We start from the raw sequence: 23,489 nt of genomic DNA, 5'->3' as shown, positions 1-23,489 counted from the left end.
TTGTGGAGTCTCCTACCTTGGAGACTTTTAAGACCCATCTGGATGCGTTCCTGTGTGACCTGCCCCAGACTAGATGGTCCTGCTCTGGCAGGGGTTGGACTCGATGATCTCTGGAGGTCCCTTCCAACCTCTAACATTCTGTGATTCTGTGTGATTCTGTAATATCCCTTTAAATTGGGTTTATCTCCTTGAATCCAATAATTAAGCAGAAAGCCAGTAAAATGTGGTTTCCTTAACTGCATTTATGTCAATGCTCAGCTGATACTCCTGAGATCAGGTTGGTTTTGATTATAGCAGTGAATATTTTTATATTAACACTGAAACTGGTAGTGAAAAATAAACTAAAATACTGTTTCAAATCCATGTGACCCAAGTCAAACAGATCCCTCCCTCGCTTTTAAACAGCATATAAATTCTGCATTGTTTCTATGGTAGAGACATTTATTTATGCCTGCCTGAAATATGTATATAGTTCAATGTTTGTCTTTATGTCTACATGTAGACATGTCACTAAATTCATGGAATAATTTTCTTTATCATAAAGATTGATCATAATTTACACTTAGAGGTGTGTCTGCCAGGACAGCCCTAACCTGAACAGCCTGAAGTAACTTCTTGAAGCACAGGTAGCTAGAGCAGTGTTCTGAATTAAATTTTGTCTGATGATTGCAATTTAAATTTCTAAAAATAATTGGAAAGGGTCTAGAGTGTTTAATGGTACTTATTTTATTTATGTTACAAACTCAATGTTTTTCATTAACACCTTATGTGTAAAAACAAATACAAAAGAAACAAAATACCCCCTCCCAAAGAAACTGTAGCCCATAAGTGTGCTATCAGTTGTATGAGAAATGTGGAAAGCCTCTCAAGTTTCCTTTTTTAAACTTTTCAGAAACTTTGTACTGATGGTAAGAAAAATTGATTTTAAAATCTGTTTCTGTTGAAACAGTGTAGCATGATCCAGACTGCTCTGGTGTCGAGATCAAGCTATAAAAGTGAAAGCTTTTATAATGCATTAATGAGTAATTACATATTTCTGAGTTAGTAAGAGTATTTTAATGTTTTAGCGTTTTTCTCTTATTTTAAGACAAAAACAAAAAGAACCCCCTTTCCAAGAAACAAAAATCCATGTCATGGCAATGTATGCTGACTCTTCATTTCAAAAACAAACACGGAAATATGGCCAAGAACAGTTAATGTCACTCTGAAGTGACTCATTCTTTTACTATGGTAAGGAAATGATTATCCATTTCAGCCAGGAAGTCAGAGAGGGAGAGTAATGGCACAAATTTAAGAGATGACCAAACATCCTGCTTTTTTGCTTTCCTGTTTAGACAGGCATTGTTGGTTTTCCACCAGAATAAAAATGGAACAAACTATGGAGACTTTGGACAAGCTATTATAGTTGCAAGTTGGACTAGAAATCGTCAATCAGAAAGTTAAAACTTCCTGGATCATTGATTTTCTTTTTTTTTTCTGTCTAGATCCTCGGTGAAGAATTGGACAGCTGCAATATAAAGCTGTTGGAATTAGATGCATCAGTCCAGGACTTTGCAGAACAGAACGTGACACTGGCTAAGCAGCTGTCTAACAGGATAGGGAAACTCACTGCGTTGCACCAACAGACCATACGGCAGGCTGAGTACAGAGCAGCCAAGCTCAGTCAGGTGTGATTTCAAATCTCCTCTGCTCTTTCCTTTCAGGAGCAGAAGGAGCATGGAAAAGTCTCATTTGTTTTCCTGTGGTTATGCAAGAAGGGGCATTCCTTGACACATCTGGCTATTATCAGTCAGGGCTTGCATCACACCTCAAAGACAGTCACAAACTGGTCAGATCAAGAAGGTGGAATAATTCTGTGATGCTGCTTTAACGTACTCTTCTGTGAATCATCTGCTGGTGGGCTCCTCTGGTTCCCTGAAAGGATTCTAGACCCTCTCACAAACAGTAGCATGCCAGGAAATAGTATCTCATTGTACTTTTCAGGACCTCCATGTTATCATTGTTACTTATATTTGAACATTACCAAAAAAAAAAACCAAAAAGCAAACAAACAAAAATTGCTCTAGTCACAATAGGGTGAATGTAATTTCTAGGTTCAATAGGAAAGCCTAGACACAATGGCCTTGATAATGTATAAGGTTTATGCAACATTTCAGCATTCCCTGAAACACTTTCTCATGTTGTTGTTTTTTGTTTGTTTTTTTTTTTTTTCTCATTGCTGTTACCCAAAAAAGTCTAGCTAAAAGCAAAGAAATTGTCTGTGGTTCTGCCATAAATAATCTGATAAATTATGAGTTTTCTTTTCTGCATGAATAAAGAAATTTCTCTAAGGCTTAAAAAATATTATTTTGTGATACTCTTCTCAGTTTCCTCTGAAAAAAAATATTTTTAATAAGAGGGAGAAAGTTACTATCAAAGTAATAGTTCAGTCAAAGGTATTTGGTGACAGGATTTAATCATTAGGTATTTTTTTTCAGCACCAGTATATCCCTTTCCTATCATAAATGATAGGCAGATAAACTGCATTCAAATACAGTTCAGTCACCTAGGACTTGATCCATCCTTCATACTGGACAAATGCATAAAAATCAGTAAAATACTTCCTACTAAGTGATAAGAAAATTTGAACTAAAGACTACTTTGCTAAATTAAAATTGGATCAATCAGAAAGCAGAGCTTAATCAGTGTGAATATTCTCTTTTTGGAAATATGGCAGAATGGACAAAGCAGGTCTTAAAAAAATGTGATTAGGGAGGGGTGACATACAAAAGGCAAAGAAGAATAAGGAATAACTTAAAGGAAACCTACAGTGAGCTACAAACTGAACAAAAAGTATTCTGGAACTTACATATGAGGCTGAAATATGTGCAGGAAATGCAACCTCTAAGGTTGAGCATCAATGCACTCACCCAGTGTGACCTACATTCTTATAATGCCTTTTTTGCCTTGAAATAGGTGATTATTACTGGAGGCTGACTTTTAACACTATAAATGCAGAAGAAATTAAATTATATTCAACAGCAAGGAAAAGTTATTAAGATGATCCTCAGGTTAAAAACAGCAAATGAAATAAAATTAATTTTATCATTCTCAGGGAACTGTACAGAATTATGTTAGGCTTAAGTGCATTTTTGTTTTATATCCAGGCGGCTTCACACTTGGAAGAATACAATGAGATGCTGGAATTCATATTGAAATGGATTGAGAAAGCAAATATCCTACTGCATGGTAGTATAACATGGAATTCTTCCTCGCAACTTCGTGATCAGTTTAAAGCTTACCAGGTGATTATATAAGCTATGAAATTTAAAAGGCAGTGTATAAAAGAAGTTATTATCTAAGCAATGAATTTTTATTTCCTACAACTTTTTTGCCTCCTTTTCTTCAGGGAAAAAAATGTCTTAAAATGCTAGCTTTCTTTAACTGTTCCCCCATCTTAAAGATGATTAATTTGTTTTGGACAGCTGTTTCAAAGACTGAAATTAAGATGTGTTGTTGAATAAAATTATGTGATTCAAAGCTGATTTCCATGTTTCCTCAAGTACATTGGCTTCATTGTAGCTTTTGATTGAATAATGTGCCTGTACACTGTGATTCTATCATGCTGAGTACCTCACTGCAGCTAATATTCCTCTAAAATTTTAAGTAACCAATTTTCATTTGGGGTTGTTTTTTCTTCCTCCTTTACAATAAATTGGAATAGCCTTTGTTCTCATCTGATGAGATGCACATCAAATGTTCCCAGGCTGATACGCAATAGCTTCCAGTTGCTTTCTGAACATCTCAAATCAGAGTTTCAAATTTGCTGTCCTTGTAACAGTGCAGCTGTGTGTCTGTGTGTAGAATGTGTAAGTGGGATGTGTGGAGCAGTTTCATAAGGTTCCAGCTTGCCCAGAGTTATGTGACCACATAAAACAAATCAAAGCCTCATAAGATGATCATGTTTCACTAATACCAAAATAAGACTGCATTAATTGTGGTGTTTATATATGCTTCAGTTAGTTGTCAGCTGCATTCACTTACACTGAGGCAATATAGTGTGTCTTACTGCCTTATTCTGAATAGGAACCTACAGAAAATTTATCCTGAGGGTATCTGGGAAATAGCATTTCTGGTTTTCTTTTGCTGTAGCTTTTTCCCTGCTTTAAAAGTTGATGAGGGTATTGTCTCGACCAATGCCATCCCACAGAACACTTTGATAACCATTTTTAGGGCAGCATTAATGATTAATGTCCTGCTATAGCATTGCACCCAAGCTCTTTATGCTGCTTCCTGGCAGGTATGTCAGGTTTCCAGAACAAATCCTACTCATAGATTATGTGTACAGCAAAATATTAAAATTAATGTGTTGGTAATTATAGCTGCTGAAGCTTCAAGACTTACTGTTTTGTTTCCCAGTCTCTATAAAGCTGAAGTACTGCAGCATACACCCATAATTAACCATACTGCCTAAGCCCTACAGGCAGTCAATAGAATTTAATTTTATGCTTACAGATGTGTACAAATTGAAGAGTTTGCAAAAGAGGAACGTATTTAAAATTATATTTAATCTGAAGCTCAACTCTGACATTCAGTTTCTTTGTATCTCCATCTAGACTATGCTTGATGAGTCTGGAGAGATTCATGGTGATCTTGAGGCCATGAGTGAGAGGATTGAGTATCTGGCAAGTGTATACTGTACTGAAGGAATGTCACAGCAAGTGCTGGAACTGGGGCGACGGACAGAGGAATTACAGCAAGTTATCAAAATGCGGTTACCAAGTCTCCAAGATGCTGCCAAGGTATATGAAAGCAGTTTTTTCTAATGCTAGCTGACAGCTTGAGAGGTGTCTACATCATGTATCTGAGACTATTAGCAGTGCAGGTTATCTGCGGTCTATAAAGGGCAAGACTGTGTTGTCTAAAGTTAGATATCTTGCTCCGTTTGAAACAGTGCCTTTAGGTGCTGTTCCAGACGGGAACAAGATTTGTGCCCTTCCTGTCATATCCACCCATTCTAGATGGATGTATTTAGGATCATGGTCTGTTTCAAATGGCACCGAGTACCTATGCCTGTATACTTGCCAAGTGTCTGTGTTGGCACTTACGCCGTGCCATTAAATTTATTTTTTCCCTTAGGAGGTATCCAAAGTCTTCTATGTGTTAGTTCAGATCAACACTGGACCAGACCAGGATTCTAAGACTTGCTTCTACAGGGTCTACAAGGAATTAATGTACTTTTTCATGTCCCTGCTATTTCTAACATTATTTCATATTTAATATAAATGTGTTATAACTATGCAATGTCTGAGGTCATGGTAACCTGGTGTGAGGCACAGGGAAAAGAACAGAAGTCTTTTCTACTTGCTCTTACCTTCAGGGAAAGGAATTTTACCTCTTTTTTTTTTTTTAAAACAAAGAAACAATAATTCAGGGAAAAAAAAAAAAAAGAGGTAATGGAATGAAATAATTAGTATGTTTATAGGGGTTCTTCTCCTGTCACATGCTATAGTTGCACACTACTAAACAGGAAAATGCCTAAAGGCAACTAAGAGAACAGGCTATCACCAATTGTTAGGACATTTGCAGCTGAAGTTAAAAATGGTCCTTCTCCACATTTGGCTCTTATTTCACAACATTTATAGGATATAGCACCAATGCTGCAGCTGCACCAGCCACTGTAGCAGAGGGTTTTTGAAGAAGATCTTCCCATTACAAAACCACAAATCAGTAAACCACAGTTTGAACTGAAGGCTTTTATTTTACTTTTCATGGGACAAACAGGAGATTTGTGTACAAGTGAGCATAGTACAAGTAAGACTTATTAGCTGCAGTTCTTAGACAAATACTGGAACAAATGAATAAACGATTTGTAAATTCTTATAAGAAAACATTGGGGTGAATAGAAACCAACATAGATTAATGAAGAAAGAAAATCAAATCAAAAGTGACAAATATAATGTGAAAGTAATAGATTAGTATATAAATGTACAATATGACATGTATCTTGCCTTTAAAAATGTTTCACATTGTATTGTTATTAGCAAGGTTAATAACTTATCTAGTTGAAAATACAATAGGTAGATGTAAAGCTGTGTAAACTTACCTGATTTGTCATTATCAATGATTCACAGCCCAAAAGGAGGGATATATCAAGCAGGATTTTTGCAGGGTTCTCCCTCGGATCTGGTACTATTCAATATTTTCACTAGTTAGTTGAATGGTGGTTTAGGGATGCTTAGATAGTACCAAATGTACAGAGAACTCTTGAACAGAGAGAGGGGCAAATGGTTACATTTAGACAGGAAGAACCAGGCAGGTGTTCCTCTGAACAAGGAACTACCAGCTTGCTGCACCCTGTTGAACAGTCTTAAGTTTAACAATGTGGTTCATAGAAAAATGAATTAATAATGTCACATTGGTGTAAAAAGTTCAAACACTATGCAGAAAACAAAGTATATAATTGTAGGGTATGTGAAGTAGTCCTTTTGTTTGACCTATTGGTCACGAGTGAGGTTTCAGCTGTGTCCAATTTTATACTTGAAAGATACAGGCTCACTGGAGAAAGAACAGAGGATAGTGATGATTGTGATATGTGTATAAATTTGTAGAAAAGAGACATGCAAAAGCCTTAACCTGAATGTGACATATTCAGAGAGAATAAAAATACTTAGTTCTTCATGTCTCTTGTTAATGGGTTAGTAAGTAGAGGACTGACATTGCAAGAAAAGATAACTTCATGTCAGATTATCATAAAAAAAACTTTCTACAAAAAAAAAAGAGTACTGAAGTAGTGGAATATGTCGTCTGCAGAGATAAGTGGCACTCCACTGCTAGTGGTCTTTGAGAACAATGTGTAAAGATAAGACAATTATGTCCTGTCTTTTATTACAGGAATTTGAGTAGAGGGCATCTTGTGTTCCTTTCTAAGCCTTGAACTTTATGAAATTATGAAGTACATACTGTGTTTGAGATTGAGGAAGTACTTAAAATAATAACTTCAACTTTGAGACCTTTTTTTCTAGACTGTCATATGACTGCTATTTCTATTCAATATTTTAAAGTTCATTGTTAAAACTGTGAATTGTTTTTGGCACTGTATATAATGGATGTAGCTACAAAATCCACACAAATGTCTAGTGATTTTTTTTTTTTTTCCTCTTATTTATCCTTGAATCAAATGTGTTGTGTTACAGGACATGAAGAAATTTGAAGTTGAGCTTAGAACATTGCAGGCTGCTCTGGAGCAAGCCCAAGCCACACTGACCTCTCCAGAGCTTGGACATTTGAGTTTGAAGGAGCAACTTTCTCACAGACAGGTAAAAGGCCAGGTCCTCAACGTTAGCACTTGAATAGTATGAGCTCACACAAAGAATAATGAATGTTGGTGAGCCTGAATGTGGTGGTTCTTAGGTGGGTCATTTCAGAGTCTAGCCCCAAACTACTGACAAGGGAATAAGGGTTGGCATGGGAAAAATCATTTGCATGAAGGGAGTGGCTGAAGTATCATTCTTTACAGATCTCTTCTTACGTTGATGCAATTTTGAGAAATGTGCTTCCAATCCAAGTTTAATTCATATTGTTAATAATAATAAAGCTCAATTCTTATCCAGTGGATTTCATCAACAGGTTCTTAAAGTACTTCAAAAGGCAGTCCAAGTTGTTATCACCATTTTACAGACAGAAATGCAATGAGATGGTGTGTTGCTAGCTCCCCCAGTAGTCAGCAAGCTAAGAGAAAATTCAGTTTTCCTTAAGTCCATTACATTCTTGTATGTTTAGTTGAATTACTTTGATAAGATATTGCTGCTTTCTGTGTTGCATTTGGCCTGCTATAGAGATTTGTTAATTTGTAGGTTTTGGTCTGAGTCTCATAACAACAAAAATAACTAAAGTTACAGTTTTCTGAGCTGCTTAAGAAAGGTTTCTTGCCACAAGCTAATATAGAGATTTAACTGTCTTAGTCTGCCAGTGAAAATTAAATGTCAACAGGTCCACTTTAGCATCAAAATCTGCAGAAAAACGTAGGCATGAAAAGTAAATTTGCAGAGCCTTACATTTTGATTAAAATACGCAGTCTTTATTCTAGGGCCTTGCAGTCACATTTCAGAATATGGCATCGAGGAGTGTGAGTGAAACACAGCATCCAACATAAGAGTAAAGAAATATGGAGCTGATGCTGTTATTTATGTGTATTCTTTGTTCTGCCTCTAGCAGCTCTCCCAGTATGACTTTCTTTTGCACAGAAAGAGGCTGAAGCCCCTGCTCCAGACCAGAGTAGGGGTCTTGGGGAGCACCTGGCTAGTGTGTACCTCTGGATGCCAATTGCACAATAAAGGCACCCTTTGCCAGCAGTATGGGGCCTGCCAGAGGAGAGGCTTCACTAGTGATGTCTGAGGAATAGGTCATTATACCAAATCTCTGGTTAGATTATGCACCATATGTCATGAAGGCACAACAATAAAGAGCAAACTACAAATCTCTCATCAGTATGCACTTCAGACCTACTTAGCTGTTTTTCTGCATATGGTATAGAGGAAGGGAGAAGACCAGTCTCTTTATCCTTGATTGATACATATCTTACATAGCTGATTTATATGTATTCAACTTAAAATATTTTTCTAATGTGCTAAGGTCCTTTTCATCAACTTTGTCTTTTACTTTGGTTTTTTTTTTAACCTGTGAATACATTAAACTCCCCAATGAAGATAAAAAGAATGCTAATCAAATCTATTCTCCAGTCATTGCACTTAGACCCTTCTCATGCATATGAACAGATAGTTTGAAGGGACATAATGAATGGACTATTAAGAAAAGCATACAGCATGTGATTATTCAGAGGAAAAGATTTCTGCATAGCTGTGTTTCTTTCTGTTTGCCTTTTGAATTTTAAGCAACATTTTTGGCCACGGTTTGTATTTTCAAAGGAAAATTGTGAACACAACTAGATTTATTTGCTGATTTTGAAATATTCTTCTTTGTCTCAGCAGGGAGTTGCAATCAGATTCTAACATTAAAATATGTATATACATAAATGGCGCCTTTACAACTTTGATTTGTGGATTTTGTAAACATATTTTTTAATATGTTAACAGAAGTATTTTTGTACTTAAACACTTAGGAATAGGTACTACCATGTTTTTCATTAATAGTATTTATACCTACTATATGGGCTTTTTGCTGAACTACTATTCAAATGAACGCCCATTTCAGAATGAGCAACTCCAGACAAAGCGTGTGCTGTTTATATTCAATTTCAGAAATAGGTAATCAAATTTATTTGTTTCAGTGAGTGAATTGATCATTAGTTTTCTTTTGCTGCATGATATGCTCTGGGAGATCTGCAAAACTGGCTTATTGTGGCACTTTGTTTTTAGCATCTGTTGTCTGAAATGGAATCACTAAAGCCAAAAGTTCATGCTGTGCAAGTCTGTCAGAGTGCCCTGAGGATTCCTGAGGAGGTGGTCACTGGCCTGCCCATGTGCCACAGTGCCCTCCGGCTCCAGGAGGAGGCCAGCCGCCTGCAGCACATGGCCATTCAGCAGTGCAACATCATGCAGGCAAGTGGAACTCCAGCCCATCAATTACTCTCAGTAATTTCAACAGTGCCATGCAAATTGTGATGGAAAGAGAGGATTTCACATCTCTGTGCATTCCTCTTTTCCGTGTAGTACCATTAGGAAGTTCCCCACTATGTTTCAGTCATTTCTGACTCCACGTTTCTGGGGATTTTAACACTCATGATCATATTAATCGTTGATTTACTCATCAGACTCTCATCTCTGTTCTGTCCTTGATCTTGCCAGGTTTTTTGTGATGCTGTTAGGATTAACTAGACAAATAGCTAATATACAATTATATGCAGGTTAATGTTATAATATATATGATCAGTCAATGAAATTAATACATCATTATAACATCAACTGCTTAAAAGATTGCATAAAAGCTATTAGGTTAATTAAACAGCCTTCTAGGATAAAAATAATGATTTTTTTTTTTCTCTTAAGTTTTTTATGTTTGCTTTCTGATTTTGGAGTCATTTAGCATCTGTTAAATATGCGTTTTCAAGCTTTGCTAAATACAAGAAAAAATGTTTTGTTTGGCTGTTTGAATTCATAATCAAATATGTAAAAGGTATTTCCAAAGAAGAAGAGAGTAACCTTTTCTTTCCTGCTATTTAGCAATAGAAAAATTCATAGTGAACTAGGATACAACTACAGAGCTTCAAGTTACATCAGAGAAGAGACTTTTGATCATTAAGTATACATAAGTACAAGGAAAGATAAAATGTCACACTGAAAAGTTTTAAAAACCGTTTGGACAAACTGCTGGTGAATCTAGAATAGAAGGAATTATTAGTACACTGGTAGGATAGTGATTTGAATCAATCTTCATGATCACTTGTATTTTCTGTAAAATCTAACTTTTCGTAGTCTTTTTCACTTGAAGCCTCCTTTAGGAAATGGAAAGCAGATGCTTTATAGCAAAAGCCTAAGACTAGGCGATGCTATCTTCTGGTGGATATGTTTGGTGCAGGTACTTGTTGGAAGTGGAAGTTCTAAATCCCTATATTGGATATCTAACATCATGTTATGTTAACTGTTTTTTGGAAATAATTAAATGGATGAAACCATTGAATTAATTGCAGCTCACAGTACTGCTGAGCATGCTTTTTCCTGACTATTTTATTGCTTTGCTCGTCCAGATGGAAGTGCCAGATTGGTCCTCCACTTCAGAATGCGTATCACTCATGCTTGGATTAAGTAAATATTTATTTTCATGTAGATCCTCAGTATTTTTTGCTTCTTCTCTAGGAAGCAGTGGTTCAATACGAGCAATATGAGCAGGAAATGAAACTTTTACAGCAAATGATAGAGAGTGCCCATTGTGAGATCCAAGACAAGCCAATAGCAACCAGCAACATCCGGGAACTCCAGGTCCAGATTTCACGTCATGAGGTAGGAAAGCCAAAATGCAACAATGTGGGGTCAATGGTAGTCCATTGATCCAGAAAACTTTTCATACGCAAGGGTCACAAATTAGCTGAGTAACTTTTCAGACTTGCTCAAACTTAATTCAGCAGATAGTCTTAATACCAGCTAGGAAATTCATGCTGTTGGTACAGCGAGGAGTGTCCATTTGTTTATTCAGTTAGATGTCTCCCAATCTTCAGGCAACATTATGACAAACAAAAGCATTGTGTAATGAAGGGGCAGTTAAAGTAGTACGTGACTGACGAGTGTCACAGAAGTCAGTGTTGAGCAGTTAGGTGATCACTGCTATTTCAGCGCTCCACATATATGCGTACATCCTAAAGTACTTACTCATTTCCATGCCAGTTACATATTGTAGAAGAACAACAAGGGATATGAATCACAGGAAAACCACAGTAGATTTGAAGGAAGACTCTGCAATGTTCACTCCAAAGGCTTCTTTTACAGTCAATTGTGGGAAGAGTTTTGTCTGTGGAGTTACAGGTCCTGCCCTCAACTCACTGATTGTCAGCCCTGAATGAGTCGGGATAGTTTCTATGCAGCCTTCTTGCTGTGCTGGCATGAGAGCTCCTGAACCTCTTTCCCCTTCCCCTGTCTGTTGTGTTTTTCTTGGGCTAGAAAGCACACCATTGATGGCTGTGTGTCACTTTCGGCACCAGATGGCACCATTTCTTTATCTTTGAATTAAAGCTCTCTGCTATTATGTAATATAACCTAACCTTGCATGTGTTGCTCATTTTCTATCAAGTTGTTACAAAAGTTACTTACTATAAGTTTGCTTAGACAAGCACGTAAACAAGGCTTTTTAGTATTGAATTAATAATGCTACCATTCTCTATTCAAATGTTCTGGAGCAGCAAATGCAAGCGAGTGCCTTCAGTGACACAAAGTAATATTGCTGGAGGAAAGAATGATGCTGCATGGAGGAAGGAATTAAAAATAGGGCAGCTTGAAGTTTCATCTGCATTTGAACAAGTTCAATAGCTGTGAGTCCTTTTAAATGTCTGCAGGAAGACAGCAGTTTTACTCTATTGCACATGTTGGGATCCATCAGAATGGACAGGTTTCATACTTGCAAACTTTCCACATTTAGGGATAAGGAGTTTTGAAAGACTGAGATATGCATATTTTTGGCTCAGGCTTGTCTGGTAAATAAGTGTGGCAAAGCATAGCATAAAGGGTATATACTGAACCCTGTGTTATATTACTTCAAAAGAAAGGTCTGTCAAGATGTTTTCTATGTGTGTTACTGATTTAAGAGAACATTTACTAGATTCCCTGTTGAAGCCTGCATGAACAAGAACTTAGGGACATTTGTAGTAGCTATATTTAGTATTAAAGTAAGATGAAAAAAGAAGAAAAGTTTGCTTTGATTTGTAGGAAGCTTCTACTACTATGCATATGTGTAGCTAGTTTCATGCTGGAACTATGTTTACTGAGCCATGTTTCTCTAGACTTTCTGATCAGAATATGAAGAAGTATCTCCATGCTTGTGAATTATTTTAATGGATAATACAGTAATTCATAGGACATTGTATTTATGAGTTGTTTTTTTTTTCACAGTCACATTTTTGCCTCCTTCTTTTCTTTGTTTTCACTTGAGAGAGGTATGTTAGATACTCAGTGCCTTAGACATTAATGCCACAAATATTATGTCATCTCATTAATATTGGTGGAGTTAAGTGAGTATATTAAATGACAGTAAATTCCTTCTGAGCCCCAGAGATGTCACTCACTGAGCATTGGTGCATGACTAGTACTTGCCAAACAGAGCAGGTAACTATTCTAGCTGCTGAACTTTACAGCTATGGCGTGATTTCATTGTAGCTTGTTTCTCAGTTGATCTAGTTGATGTTTTATACTCAAGACTCTGCTAGTCTCCAAGGCAAGCCTTGGAGCTCCAAGAGAATTACTCTTATTTCTGACATGACAGTGACCAGGTACCACCAAAACCCAGGCAGTTAGGGTCATCCTCAGTCTTTGTGCTGCTTCCATTTCTAACTCTGTATTTCTTACTATGACTGTTCTGCACTGTGATTTTGAGGAAATGGTTTCCTGGATGTCTTATACAACCAAAAAAAAAACCCTCTTAATTTTACCAGCCTAAAACAGTAATCTCATTTACTTCTTAAAATATTTTGTAATATTTATTATGTCTACTAGATCTTGCAACTTCTGTTGCTATTTTTCCTTGAAAACTACTTTGTCAAATAAATCAAACCAGTTGTAAAAATAAAGCAGAAATATATATTTGAATGAATAACCATTGATTTAGTAGGCAAGCTTATATAAGTGTTCTGAATGAAAATGACACTGAATTGTGCAGTAGTACAGTGCAGGAGAGAATACAAGTCAGTTTCTAAGGCTATTCATTTCCATCTTTCCTCTGTGACTAAACTTAAATTTACAATGGTGTTTGGCCATGCAGTTAGACCATTTCATAGTCATAAACTCCAGTATTTTAAAGTAGAGTCTGCTTTAGGCCAGATTCCCCAACTTTTTTTGAGGAACTGTTAGCACTGTGCAGCGCAGCTTTAACTGAAGGCTCTCACAAAAACAAAACAAAAATAAAATACAGCTTATCCAAACACTGGGAGAAAGCCATCCAGTCTCTATTTGATCTTATTATGTGACTGATTGTTCCTATCACATTTGATCTTGTTAGACCCTGTGAGTAATTGTTTGAACAATTCATTCTTTCTGGTGAGAGCTGAATGGAGCATTTTTTACAGTTGTGGTTACCACATGACCTCATTTCCGTGGCATGCATTATGCGGAGAAGCTTCATCTTCCTCAGATAAATGCAAGTAGAACAGGGAAAAAAATAGGACAGGAAGAGGAAGAGACATTCCCCTTTGCAGTCTGAAGCTTACAGACTCGGTGTCAGGCTGGGGCTGGATGCGGGGATGCGGCGTCCCTCCCTCGCCTCTGCGATTACCGCGCACCCAGCGCCTTTCACGGCACTTTTCTGTGTTTGCTTCAAAGCCCTCGGCTCTGCGGTTTAGCCATGCAGCCTGACTTGTGCCCTCCACTGTCAACATCCTGCTTGTCAGCTGGTGCTCTGCAGCTTTTGCAGGGTTTCTGAGAGGCAGTGCTATGATGTTATTGGCTGGGCTTGAAGGGGAGAGCTTGCCTTCACCACGGAAGCTGAAATGCTGCTTTGGCATTTATTGGCTGCCTCTGTGTTAGGGGAAAAAAAAATCCAACTTGTTTCCTCAGGAGCTGGCTCAGAAGATCAAAGGATACCAAGAGCAAATTGCTGCTTTGAATTCGAAGTGCAAGATGCTGACAATGAAAGCAAAACATGCCACCATGCTGCTGACAGTGACAGAAGTGGAGGGGCTTTCAGAGGGAATGGAGGAGCTGGATTCAGACTTGCTCCCAGGACACCCTGCTCACCCCTCGGTGGTTATGGTAAGGAATGCACTGGTCTTGGTACTGTTCATCTGAGCTGTTTGCTTTTGCATCGTTGCAACACTCCTGCACAGCACATTGCCACAGTTCACATCTGCATTTTGCTTATGAAACGGCCAAACAAGCTGCAGCTTCCCCTTACTGTATTTTGCTTTATATGGGTTTTCAAGACTTCTTGATAAAGGGTGAAGTTATTTAACAGACAAATGACAATGGAAGTTTTCTGTAGTAAGAGTCAAATGCAGTGGCTTTTTGTAGTTGTCAGCATGCAAGAACAAGCACTAATAAACTACTGAATTGCAGGAATAAGATAAAACCAGAATAAATATTATTTCATAACACGTTGCAGTGTATAGGGTTTACATACCATATTTTTAAAGCCCTTGTCTTAAATACTGATGTGGTAATTGACAGTATGCTGCAAAATTCTCAGATGAGTGTTAGAACTGAAAGCTGGCTAATTACTGCAATAGGCCTTATGTTTGAGTTACTCTGCCTTGTTGCTAATTGGGTCTCATTAAAAACATACTGCCGATGCTATTTGGATTCTTTTCTGAGTGAAAATAGAGTGCAGATTTTAGGAATTATCAGTGCATGACAGCATCAGGGAAGCAAGAGGAATATGTTGCTACTAATCGGGCCTGGATACTGAGGTCAATACTGTATTATTCTGTAGCTCTCCATAGCATTGCCATATGGAACTGTGGTTGTATTAGAAGACATTTAGGGAAACTCTAATTTGCTATTATTGAGCTGCTTGGAATACATTTTCTTTTAAATTTGTTAGGGTGTAGGAGAGCATGTTCAGCCTAAACTATGACAAATAAATGAGACTATTAATTCAACCAGGTTTTTAGAGTGGCAAATGTAAGAGCATGAAGTATAGCTAAATAATGTCATGGTACTTCTGGCCATGTGTTGTTTTCCTTGTTTTGCTCTCAATCTAAGTCAAACCTAAGTTGAGGTAACTGATGTTCTTCCTGTGCTCTGGGGTTGCTTTTCCTGTGACAGATGACTGCTGGTCGCTGTCACACGCTGCTCTCCCCTGTCACTGAGGAGTCTGGGGAGGAGGGAACCAACAGTGAGATTTCTTCTCCACCTGCTTGTCGCTCTCCCTCACCTGTGGCTAATACAGATGCTTCTGTTAACCAGGTACCTCCCTCTTGGCATTCATTCAGCTTTTATCTCAGATATGCATGGTTCCATTCCACAGGTGGTTTATTTAATCCTCTGAAATAATGTTTACCTATAGCTCAAATAAACTGGGGCTTAACCTCTAAACTAACCAAAGCTTCAGGTGCTAGTTTAAAATGGATATAGAGATTGATTTCTGAGTTTAAAATTAACAAAACAACAGCTAGCCACTATTTAAAAAAAAAAAAAAAAAAAAATGACTGTCAAAAGCTTTTCTGTATGATTATTATTTTTTTAATTTATAATATCTTTGTTTTCTCAGTAATAATTAATGGAGTCTTGCATCCTGAGAAAAAATGTGATTTTGTACTCCCCATAATAAAATCATTGCATTATCTCCATATACCATTATCTTACTGTACCATTGGCACTGTAGCATTGAAATCACAATGCTTCCACTTAATACCATTTCAAGTATTAACTTCTATGTTTGGGTTTTTTTCCCATGTATTGTTTATTCCATACTTTCCATGACTTGAAATGAGTCTATTTCAAGTTCTAATGAGGCAGATCAGTGAAATCACTGAAGTTAGATTTCAAACAAAAACTAAGGATTCTTACACTTCTAATAGGAACAATTGTACATTAGCATTGATTTAAAAGCAATCACTGAACCACCGTCTGCGATTTTTGCTTGTTTGGTTTTGCATTTGTGACTAGGTCCAAAATTGACCAGTGCAGACTTGAAGGGTAGAGTGTGTTGTGTCACATTACTGAGAAGAATTAGCGAAGTTAGACCAAGATGCCCATTGTTTTCTTCCACTCATTTCAAAGATGTATATGGTGCTATAGAGGTTGCTAAATAGAGAATGCTCATTTTCATGAACTGAGATAAATAATGCTCAGGTAAGAATAAAAATGGTGACAAAATCTTTAACAGTATAATAAAAAAGTTATATAATTAATAAGAGGATTTTTCTAGTGTTCTGTCATTTCAGATAACCAGAAATTTTTCAGTAAAATTCACTTACAGTAGAAAGGCAGATACATATTTCAGCACAAAATTCTTATGACAATATTAATCAATGAGTTAAGGGACCAAGAGCAGTTTGCTTCCTAGTAAATGAGACAATGTCAATTCATTACAATCCTCTGAAAATGTAGAACCAGGCTAGCAACTCCAGTAACTTAAAACCAGGCTAGTTACTCCAGTAACTCAAATAAGGAAAACTCAGTGATGATGCTGTTTTGCCATGAACTGACACCAACATGCGATTTACTAGGGCAAAATTGAACAAAAAGGTGATGGCTTTCATTTATCAGAAGATCTTTGAAAGAGATAAAAATCGATAGTGTTACAATAATGTAAGAACCTAAAAAATAAAGGTTTCTTCAGTGTGGTTAATGTTGAAATGAAGTGCATGTACTAAACAATAAGCGGAAGAACATGCCAAATTGCAGTGGTTTACTTACAAAATGCTTAGGTTCACACTCACATGAGACTAAAACTAAAGAACTTATGAAGCTGCCAGTGCTGATCATGATGAACACCCAGGGAGACTTCAGGAAAGAAGGTTGGTTTAAAAAAAAAAAAATTTCTAGAGATTAGTGAATTAGGATCTTAAATGTAATTTTAAAATATTTTATATTCAGTAAGACTCAGCAAAATCCATTTGGAAATGTTTTATTTGAAAAAACAGCCAGTGTTAAATAATTCCTCACAGAAAGATCACCTGCAAAGTACCAGAAAAAATATGGGAACAGGAGCTCTGGAAAGTAAAGAATGGCATTTATTTAGTCCTTGGGGGAAAAAAAAATAAAAAAGCTCTTTTGAAGTGCAGGTTAGGGAAGGGAAGGTTGGATGCTAAGAGTATTTTTAAATTTAACCTTAATAATAACTATACAGTAATTCATCAAGATTTCCTAGCATCTCGTAATGGAGAAATGTAGCTCGTCTGAATTCAGACATCTACGCAGTATTTTTACATTACTAACAAGTAATGAAAGCATAAAACAAGTGCCAGCTGTGTATTAGTGGAAACACTGGTTCTGTGTATTGAAATAGATTAACACAAGACCATAAACACAAGAGAGTGACAGATCTACCAATGTTATAAATGAACAGGTGCCCAGGTTGTTGGTTTTGTACTGGAACTCCTCTAAAAACACGGAGGTGGGGGAGAACTACAACAATGTTGACTTTGAAAAGGCTGAGGAATTTCATAGTATATAACATTTCAGCAATAGATAATAGTCCTTCAATGAGTTTTATTTTGATGTATGGCAAAATCAGAAACTTCATCTGTGCTGCATTACTGAATAAGAATCCTTTGGGGCTAAAACTTCTCACACTTACCCAAAGATATAGTTTTTTAAAATGTAGCACATTTTTAAAAGCATGTTTTCCATATGCACAATGTAGAGCAATTGAATTGAAAAAGCTGAAGTGTTGCCACAAAGCCTTGGAGGCCATAGCTGATCCTGTGATTCAGGTCTTCAGCACTGTGTCACTGTTAAACGTCTTTCTGTCTTCTTGTACACAGCCTACTTAATCATTCTTCTTTCCTTAGGAAAACTCATCTAGAGTGCAACAGCCCTTGTTAAGTATCTTCTGAAATTTAATCATACCCTTTGTCCCTGACAATAAATCTTGAGTACTCTTTATTGACTACTCTTTGTAAAAGCAAGCATGAGATATGAGGGCCTTTATAGGAGCAACAAAATCTGTTACTTTATAAGAACATCTGGATCCACACTACTATCATGTGAAACATTTGCCAAAAAGAAATTTCCATGTTGCATGCTCCTGAAAGTGGTTGAAAAGACAGGGAAAGGGATTGCTTTTCCCTCTCTGTAAAAGCAAGCCCCTTATTCTGGAAACCGTGATTAAAGAAGTCTCACAGATTTTCTACTGGCCTTGAGAAAGGACTAGCTAGGGGCTGGAGAGTAGCTGCAGACACAGCAGAACAAGAAGTTGCCTTCACTGGTGCAATTTTTCACTGTGGCATGGAAAGGTCACTTGTGGTCAGAGTAAAAATTCTGAAAATGCAGTACTGAATGCTGTGCTGAGCTGTTACCTATTCCCTGTTGGCTCCTAGACACCCGGTGGATTTTTCTAGTACACTCTTCAGTAGAATTTGAGCAACTTTTTATGGAAATACCGTAATAACTTTGAGAGCTGCCTGAAAGGAGGTTTGGTCCAACCTAACAGAAATCAGTGGAAAATCTCAGTGATTTCACTAGCAGCAAACCTGTGTCTTAAAGTTTTCAGGATGGAAATTTATAATATCAAAATGAGTGAGGAAATTGGACAACAGCTGCTGTGTTGCATGGTCTGGAGCACAGCTGACTAAGCAGGGCTACTAAGTGAGAAGAAGGAAGGTTGCAGCATTTTTCACCTTCCAAATAGATGTGGTGGTAACTGTCATACATGGTTTCAGTTTTAAATAATCCTTATCATCAAGTCTGCTTTCCTCACTTAAGTATAGATACTGTGCATGTTTCTTACATGAAAATGTAATTTTACATTTTCTGTAGATCTTTTTCATTGTCACTTGCAATAGTTGAAGAAATCCCCATACCCTATTTATAGAAGAAGCTCTGGTGAGAAACAGTTCCACCCTGAATTTTTCAATGGTAATTTGAACGTTTGACCATCTTCCTTAGCACTTTTGGTCCCTTTTCCCACTATCTCTTGTAATTTAGTTGAGAGTGCCTATTTGATTGAAGGCTTACAATACAAGCTAGTGCTTCATACTCTTACATTATTGAGTAGTCCTTCAGCATGTTCTTTTTTTGGTTCTTCTGTTGCCTTCTCTGTGCTGGTGTTCATTAAGGTGATATTCTTTGCCACCTACAGTACCATAACCCACTGTCTGTTGTGATGGGTTTTCCTCTTGTGTAGTTGGGATGATGTTAGAATGACACCCCCACTTGCAGCACTCCCCTCCCAGCATTGCCATGTCTGTCCACATTTGCCTCCTGAGCCTCCTAGCTAATACAAACATGATAAAGATGTATCCACAGTCTTCACCATAGTGAAGCTTCAAACCACACTCCATGTACGACTATGAAATATTTATTTACTGTGTGGCTTACAGGTTTCCTGGTGTTTTTGTCTTTGTGAGTTTTATTTTAATGGACGTATGCAATGGGGCAGTATGTGGGGAGGTACTAAGCAGTATCTTTAATTTTGAAACTGCAATAATGTGCTTCGTGCTTGTAGGACATTGCTTATTACCAAGCCTTATCTGCTGAACAGTTGCAGACAGAAGCTTCTAAAATTCAACCCAGCACTTCAGCCACCCAGGAGTTTTATGAACCAGGTTTAGAATCAGCTGCTAGTGCCAAATTAGATGATTTGCAGCGTTCTTGGGAAACACTGAAAAATGTGGTAAGTCTTCATCTAGAGAGTTCAAAATAATCAGCTAACTTGTAAGGAATAAAATGCAAAAAACTGGCTCAGCTACTATTTTTCTCTGCAGCTACTGTTTTTCAGGTCGTAATGAGAATTGTTAGTTGTGATATTGTCTTTTTATTTTGTTTTAAAGGCTGTGGAGGATGGATCTCCATTAAGAAAAAAATAATTAAGCCTGATAGTTGCCTTCAGAAATACAGGTTATTGTCAGATTATATTCCATAATCTAACAGGGAAATCCCCATGCTGGATGATTTGGAAATAAAAAAAAAGGCCCAAGAATCCAGTTTCTCCACATACTGAATCAACTTGACACATTTCTACATAGTAGCGCAGCAGAATTATTCAGTGATGTATGAAAATGGTCAAAGTTTTGTTCACATACTATAAATTTTAATTCTGTGCAGAGTCACAATTCTTATTATGGGGTATTAAGAACTATGTATCTAACAAATAGTGCACATCCATGTGTTTGAGTGGATAAAATCTAAAATAAGGCATGAGAATGTGCCTCCTTGTTGAAGTCCTTTTTTAAGTCACAAAACTTAGAATTTGACTGATGATGTTGAACAGTTAGGTATTTTTAATATGGATGTTTTTGCTTTATAGCTTATAACTTTGAAAACTTGTTGCAAGTTTTTTGGTTTAGTCTTGTGAATGTAGGGATTTGTAAAGAAGAAGAAAGAGGAAATCCTGTATTAGAGGTCAGAATTTATACCCTCCATTCCTCCTCAGATCAGTGAAAAGCAGCGCACCCTTTATGAAGCTCTTGAGCGGCAACAGAAATATCAGGACACACTCCAGTCTATATCCACAAAAATGGAGACCGTGGAGATCAAATTAAATGAGAGTTTGGAGCCAGCCAAAAGCCCAGAGAGCCAGATGGCTGAGCATCAGGTAAAAACTTGTATGTGAGAAATAGAAGGAGAGTAGGTATTTCCTGTATATCTTTAGTTTCCTCTTTTTCATTTAGGAATGTTCTTCATAGATGGATGCCTCAAAAACTCGTGTTAGTTGTATGAACCCTCTCTGGTAGCAGTATCCCTTGCATTTCTAGACTTCCAACTGTTCTAAAGTTTGTGTAATAAGGATTCCTTTAATAAGGACCCATTAAAAAAGGTAGAATAGATCATAAGAGTTTGTCCAATAGAAATTTTCAGCAAAATCTTCTGTCAAGGATTGTGTTCAGTGACACCTGCATGTAACATGCTTCAGTATCAGTGCTACTAGCATATATTGGACTGTTTATAATGTTTCCAAATTTACTAAAATCATAACCAATACTGATACATTGTGAATTGATCTAAATCCAATGTTTGCATGTTAAATAAACCAAACCAAAGCACACAAAAAGTTCTGTCCCAAGGAAAGTCTTGAGAAATGTTGGTCTGAATAATAAGAGAATACTTTCTCAAGTAACAAATATGACATGTAATCATCTAAGCCTTCTATCTGATCGCTTGAATAGCCCCTATCTGGTGAGGCTGGTTCTCATTTCAGTAGGAACTCCCATGACCTGAAAAGGATAACATTTGGGTTTTGTAGCAGTGTGATGTCCTGTGAATCCAATGTCTGTATACTAACAGACGTTAAATAAATATTCACAGACATGAAATAAAGTATCAGCTCTATGATATTGGTAATGCAGCTTCCTCTTGCAAGTATATTGGGATCTTATAGGATAAGAATGATAGTAAGAACTTTTATGCTGTGGAGTTGATATCTGGATGTTTACGTATTGTGCTGGTTGTTCTTTGTCCAGTTGGTAAGTTCAGGCTGGAAGCTGACTCATGCCCCTGTTTCTCTCTCACAAACACACACTTATTTACTTGTTCATTGTTATCATTGTATCTGCTAGAACACCCTACAGAAGACGTGTTGGAAGAATAAATCTGTATGTATAATATTTCTAAAATAATTCCTCCTTGTGATATGTTTGAAATTCACGATAAGTAATTAAGTCCATATTTTGGTTATGTATGATCCTAGTTTAAGCATCTAAGAGCAGGTCTCATTCCTTCCACATTCTGACTACCAAACGAGCAGTGATATATTGTACTACTCTGTTTTCCTTGTGCTCCCTTGGGACAGTCATCTTGAATTTTATATTAAGCCTATGCCTCCTGAGAGACTTTCTTCTCACAGATAAATGAAACAAATACTTTCTTTGCTCTCATTTCTAAATAGGCTTTGATGGATGAGATTTTAATGTTACAAGAAGAAATCTCTGAGCTTCAGACCTCGTTAGCCCAGGAGCTGGTTTCAGAACCACTGGATGCAGAAGCTGCAGATCAGTTGGCATTGCAGTCCACTCTCACAGTGCTGGCAGAACGAATGGCCACAATTCGAATGAAGGCATCAGGAAAAAGACAACTATTAGAGGTACAAGAAAAAACCTCTAGGAGTGGGTCTTTTGAATCACATTCCAGATTTTGAAAGGCACTTTGAATCACATTCCAGATTTTGAAAAGCACTTTTGGCAGACCTGGACTTGCACCAAAGTCCTCAATCACCACTGAACGTTAATAATTAAAAATAAAGTCATTTCCGGTTCTGCTAATTTTTCACAATTACAGAATCACAGAATGGTAAGGGGCTAGGAAGGGACTTCGGGAGATCATTTAGTCTACCCCCATGCCTCCACCAAAGCAGGTTCACTTAGAGCAAGGTGCACAGTAACATGTCCAGGTGGGCTTTGAAAGTGTCCAAAGGAGGAGAGTCCACAACCTCTCTAAGCAGCCTGTTCCAGTGCTGTCACTCACAGTAAAGAAGCTTTCCTTATGTGTAGGTGGAACTTTCTGTGTTCCAGTTTGTGTTTATCGCTCCTTATCCTTTCACTGCACAATACTGAAAAGAGACTGGCCCCGTCCTCTTGACACCTGCCCTTTAGATATTTATAAACATTCGTAAGATACCCTCTCAGTCTTCTCTTCTCCAGGTTAAAAGACTCAGGTCTCAGAATTTCCTTGTCACAGAGTTGCTCCAGTTCCCTAATCGTCCTTGTAGCCCTTCCTTGGACTCCCTCCAGTAGTTTCCCATCTCTCCTGAACTGGGCAGAGCAGTTTTACTGCTGTGCTGCTAAGAACTGCAGCAGTGAATTCACAAACACAGCAACTACTGCCTTCATAATTTCCAGCATCAATTGATTCTGAGACCCAGTGAGAATGACTCTGTGGATCTACCTGGGTTACAGGGGAGTCCCAGGGTGTGTCAGCTGCATTAGTTCTGTGCAGTCACCTAAGACAGTAAACAGGTCCTTAGAAAATATTATTCTTTCAAACTGGCACTGAGTTTTTCATTCTCAGAAAAAAAAAAATGCTTTTACATAAAAATAAGGGACTGGAAGTAGAATAGAGATGCTAACTAAAAATTTCAAGATAAAACATGAGTCAAATATACTACTTCTAACTATGGCTAGGATTCTGACAGTTACTTTGATACAATAACACAAGTATCCCCCAATAATCCTGGCTAACAAATATGTGTGGTATGTAGACAATATTCAGTAATTTAACCTGTGCACTGTATAACACTGATTTCATAGGTAAAAT

At 37.3% G+C, this 23,489-nt stretch overlaps 1 protein-coding gene across 1 annotated transcript in view; it reads left to right on the top strand.

The window, feature by feature from the left end:
• Positions 1-1,484: 1,484 nt before the first annotated feature.
• Positions 1,485-23,489, top strand: part of LOC103774489 (nesprin-1-like) — a gene marked incomplete at both ends in the record, with an annotated part of 62,160 nt that continues 40,155 nt past the window's right edge. The window contains 11 exons of the mRNA XM_008941899.1: positions 1,485-1,667; positions 3,147-3,284; positions 4,596-4,781; positions 7,176-7,298; positions 9,357-9,539; positions 10,794-10,937; positions 14,193-14,387; positions 15,399-15,539; positions 19,747-19,914; positions 20,674-20,835; positions 22,126-22,320. Coding sequence (XP_008940147.1) covers positions 1,485-1,667; positions 3,147-3,284; positions 4,596-4,781; positions 7,176-7,298; positions 9,357-9,539; positions 10,794-10,937; positions 14,193-14,387; positions 15,399-15,539; positions 19,747-19,914; positions 20,674-20,835; positions 22,126-22,320 — 1,818 coding nt within the window. The remainder of the gene's footprint in view (positions 1,668-3,146; positions 3,285-4,595; positions 4,782-7,175; positions 7,299-9,356; positions 9,540-10,793; positions 10,938-14,192; positions 14,388-15,398; positions 15,540-19,746; positions 19,915-20,673; positions 20,836-22,125; positions 22,321-23,489) is intronic.

The sequence above is a fragment of the Merops nubicus genome, unplaced genomic scaffold, assembly GCF_000691845.1.
Source record: "Merops nubicus isolate BGI_N331 unplaced genomic scaffold, ASM69184v1 scaffold29396, whole genome shotgun sequence".
NCBI classification, from domain to species: domain Eukaryota; kingdom Metazoa; phylum Chordata; class Aves; order Coraciiformes; family Meropidae; genus Merops; species Merops nubicus.
The sequence above is the reverse complement of the archived record's forward strand: the minus strand, read 5'-3'. Positions and strand labels throughout refer to the sequence as shown.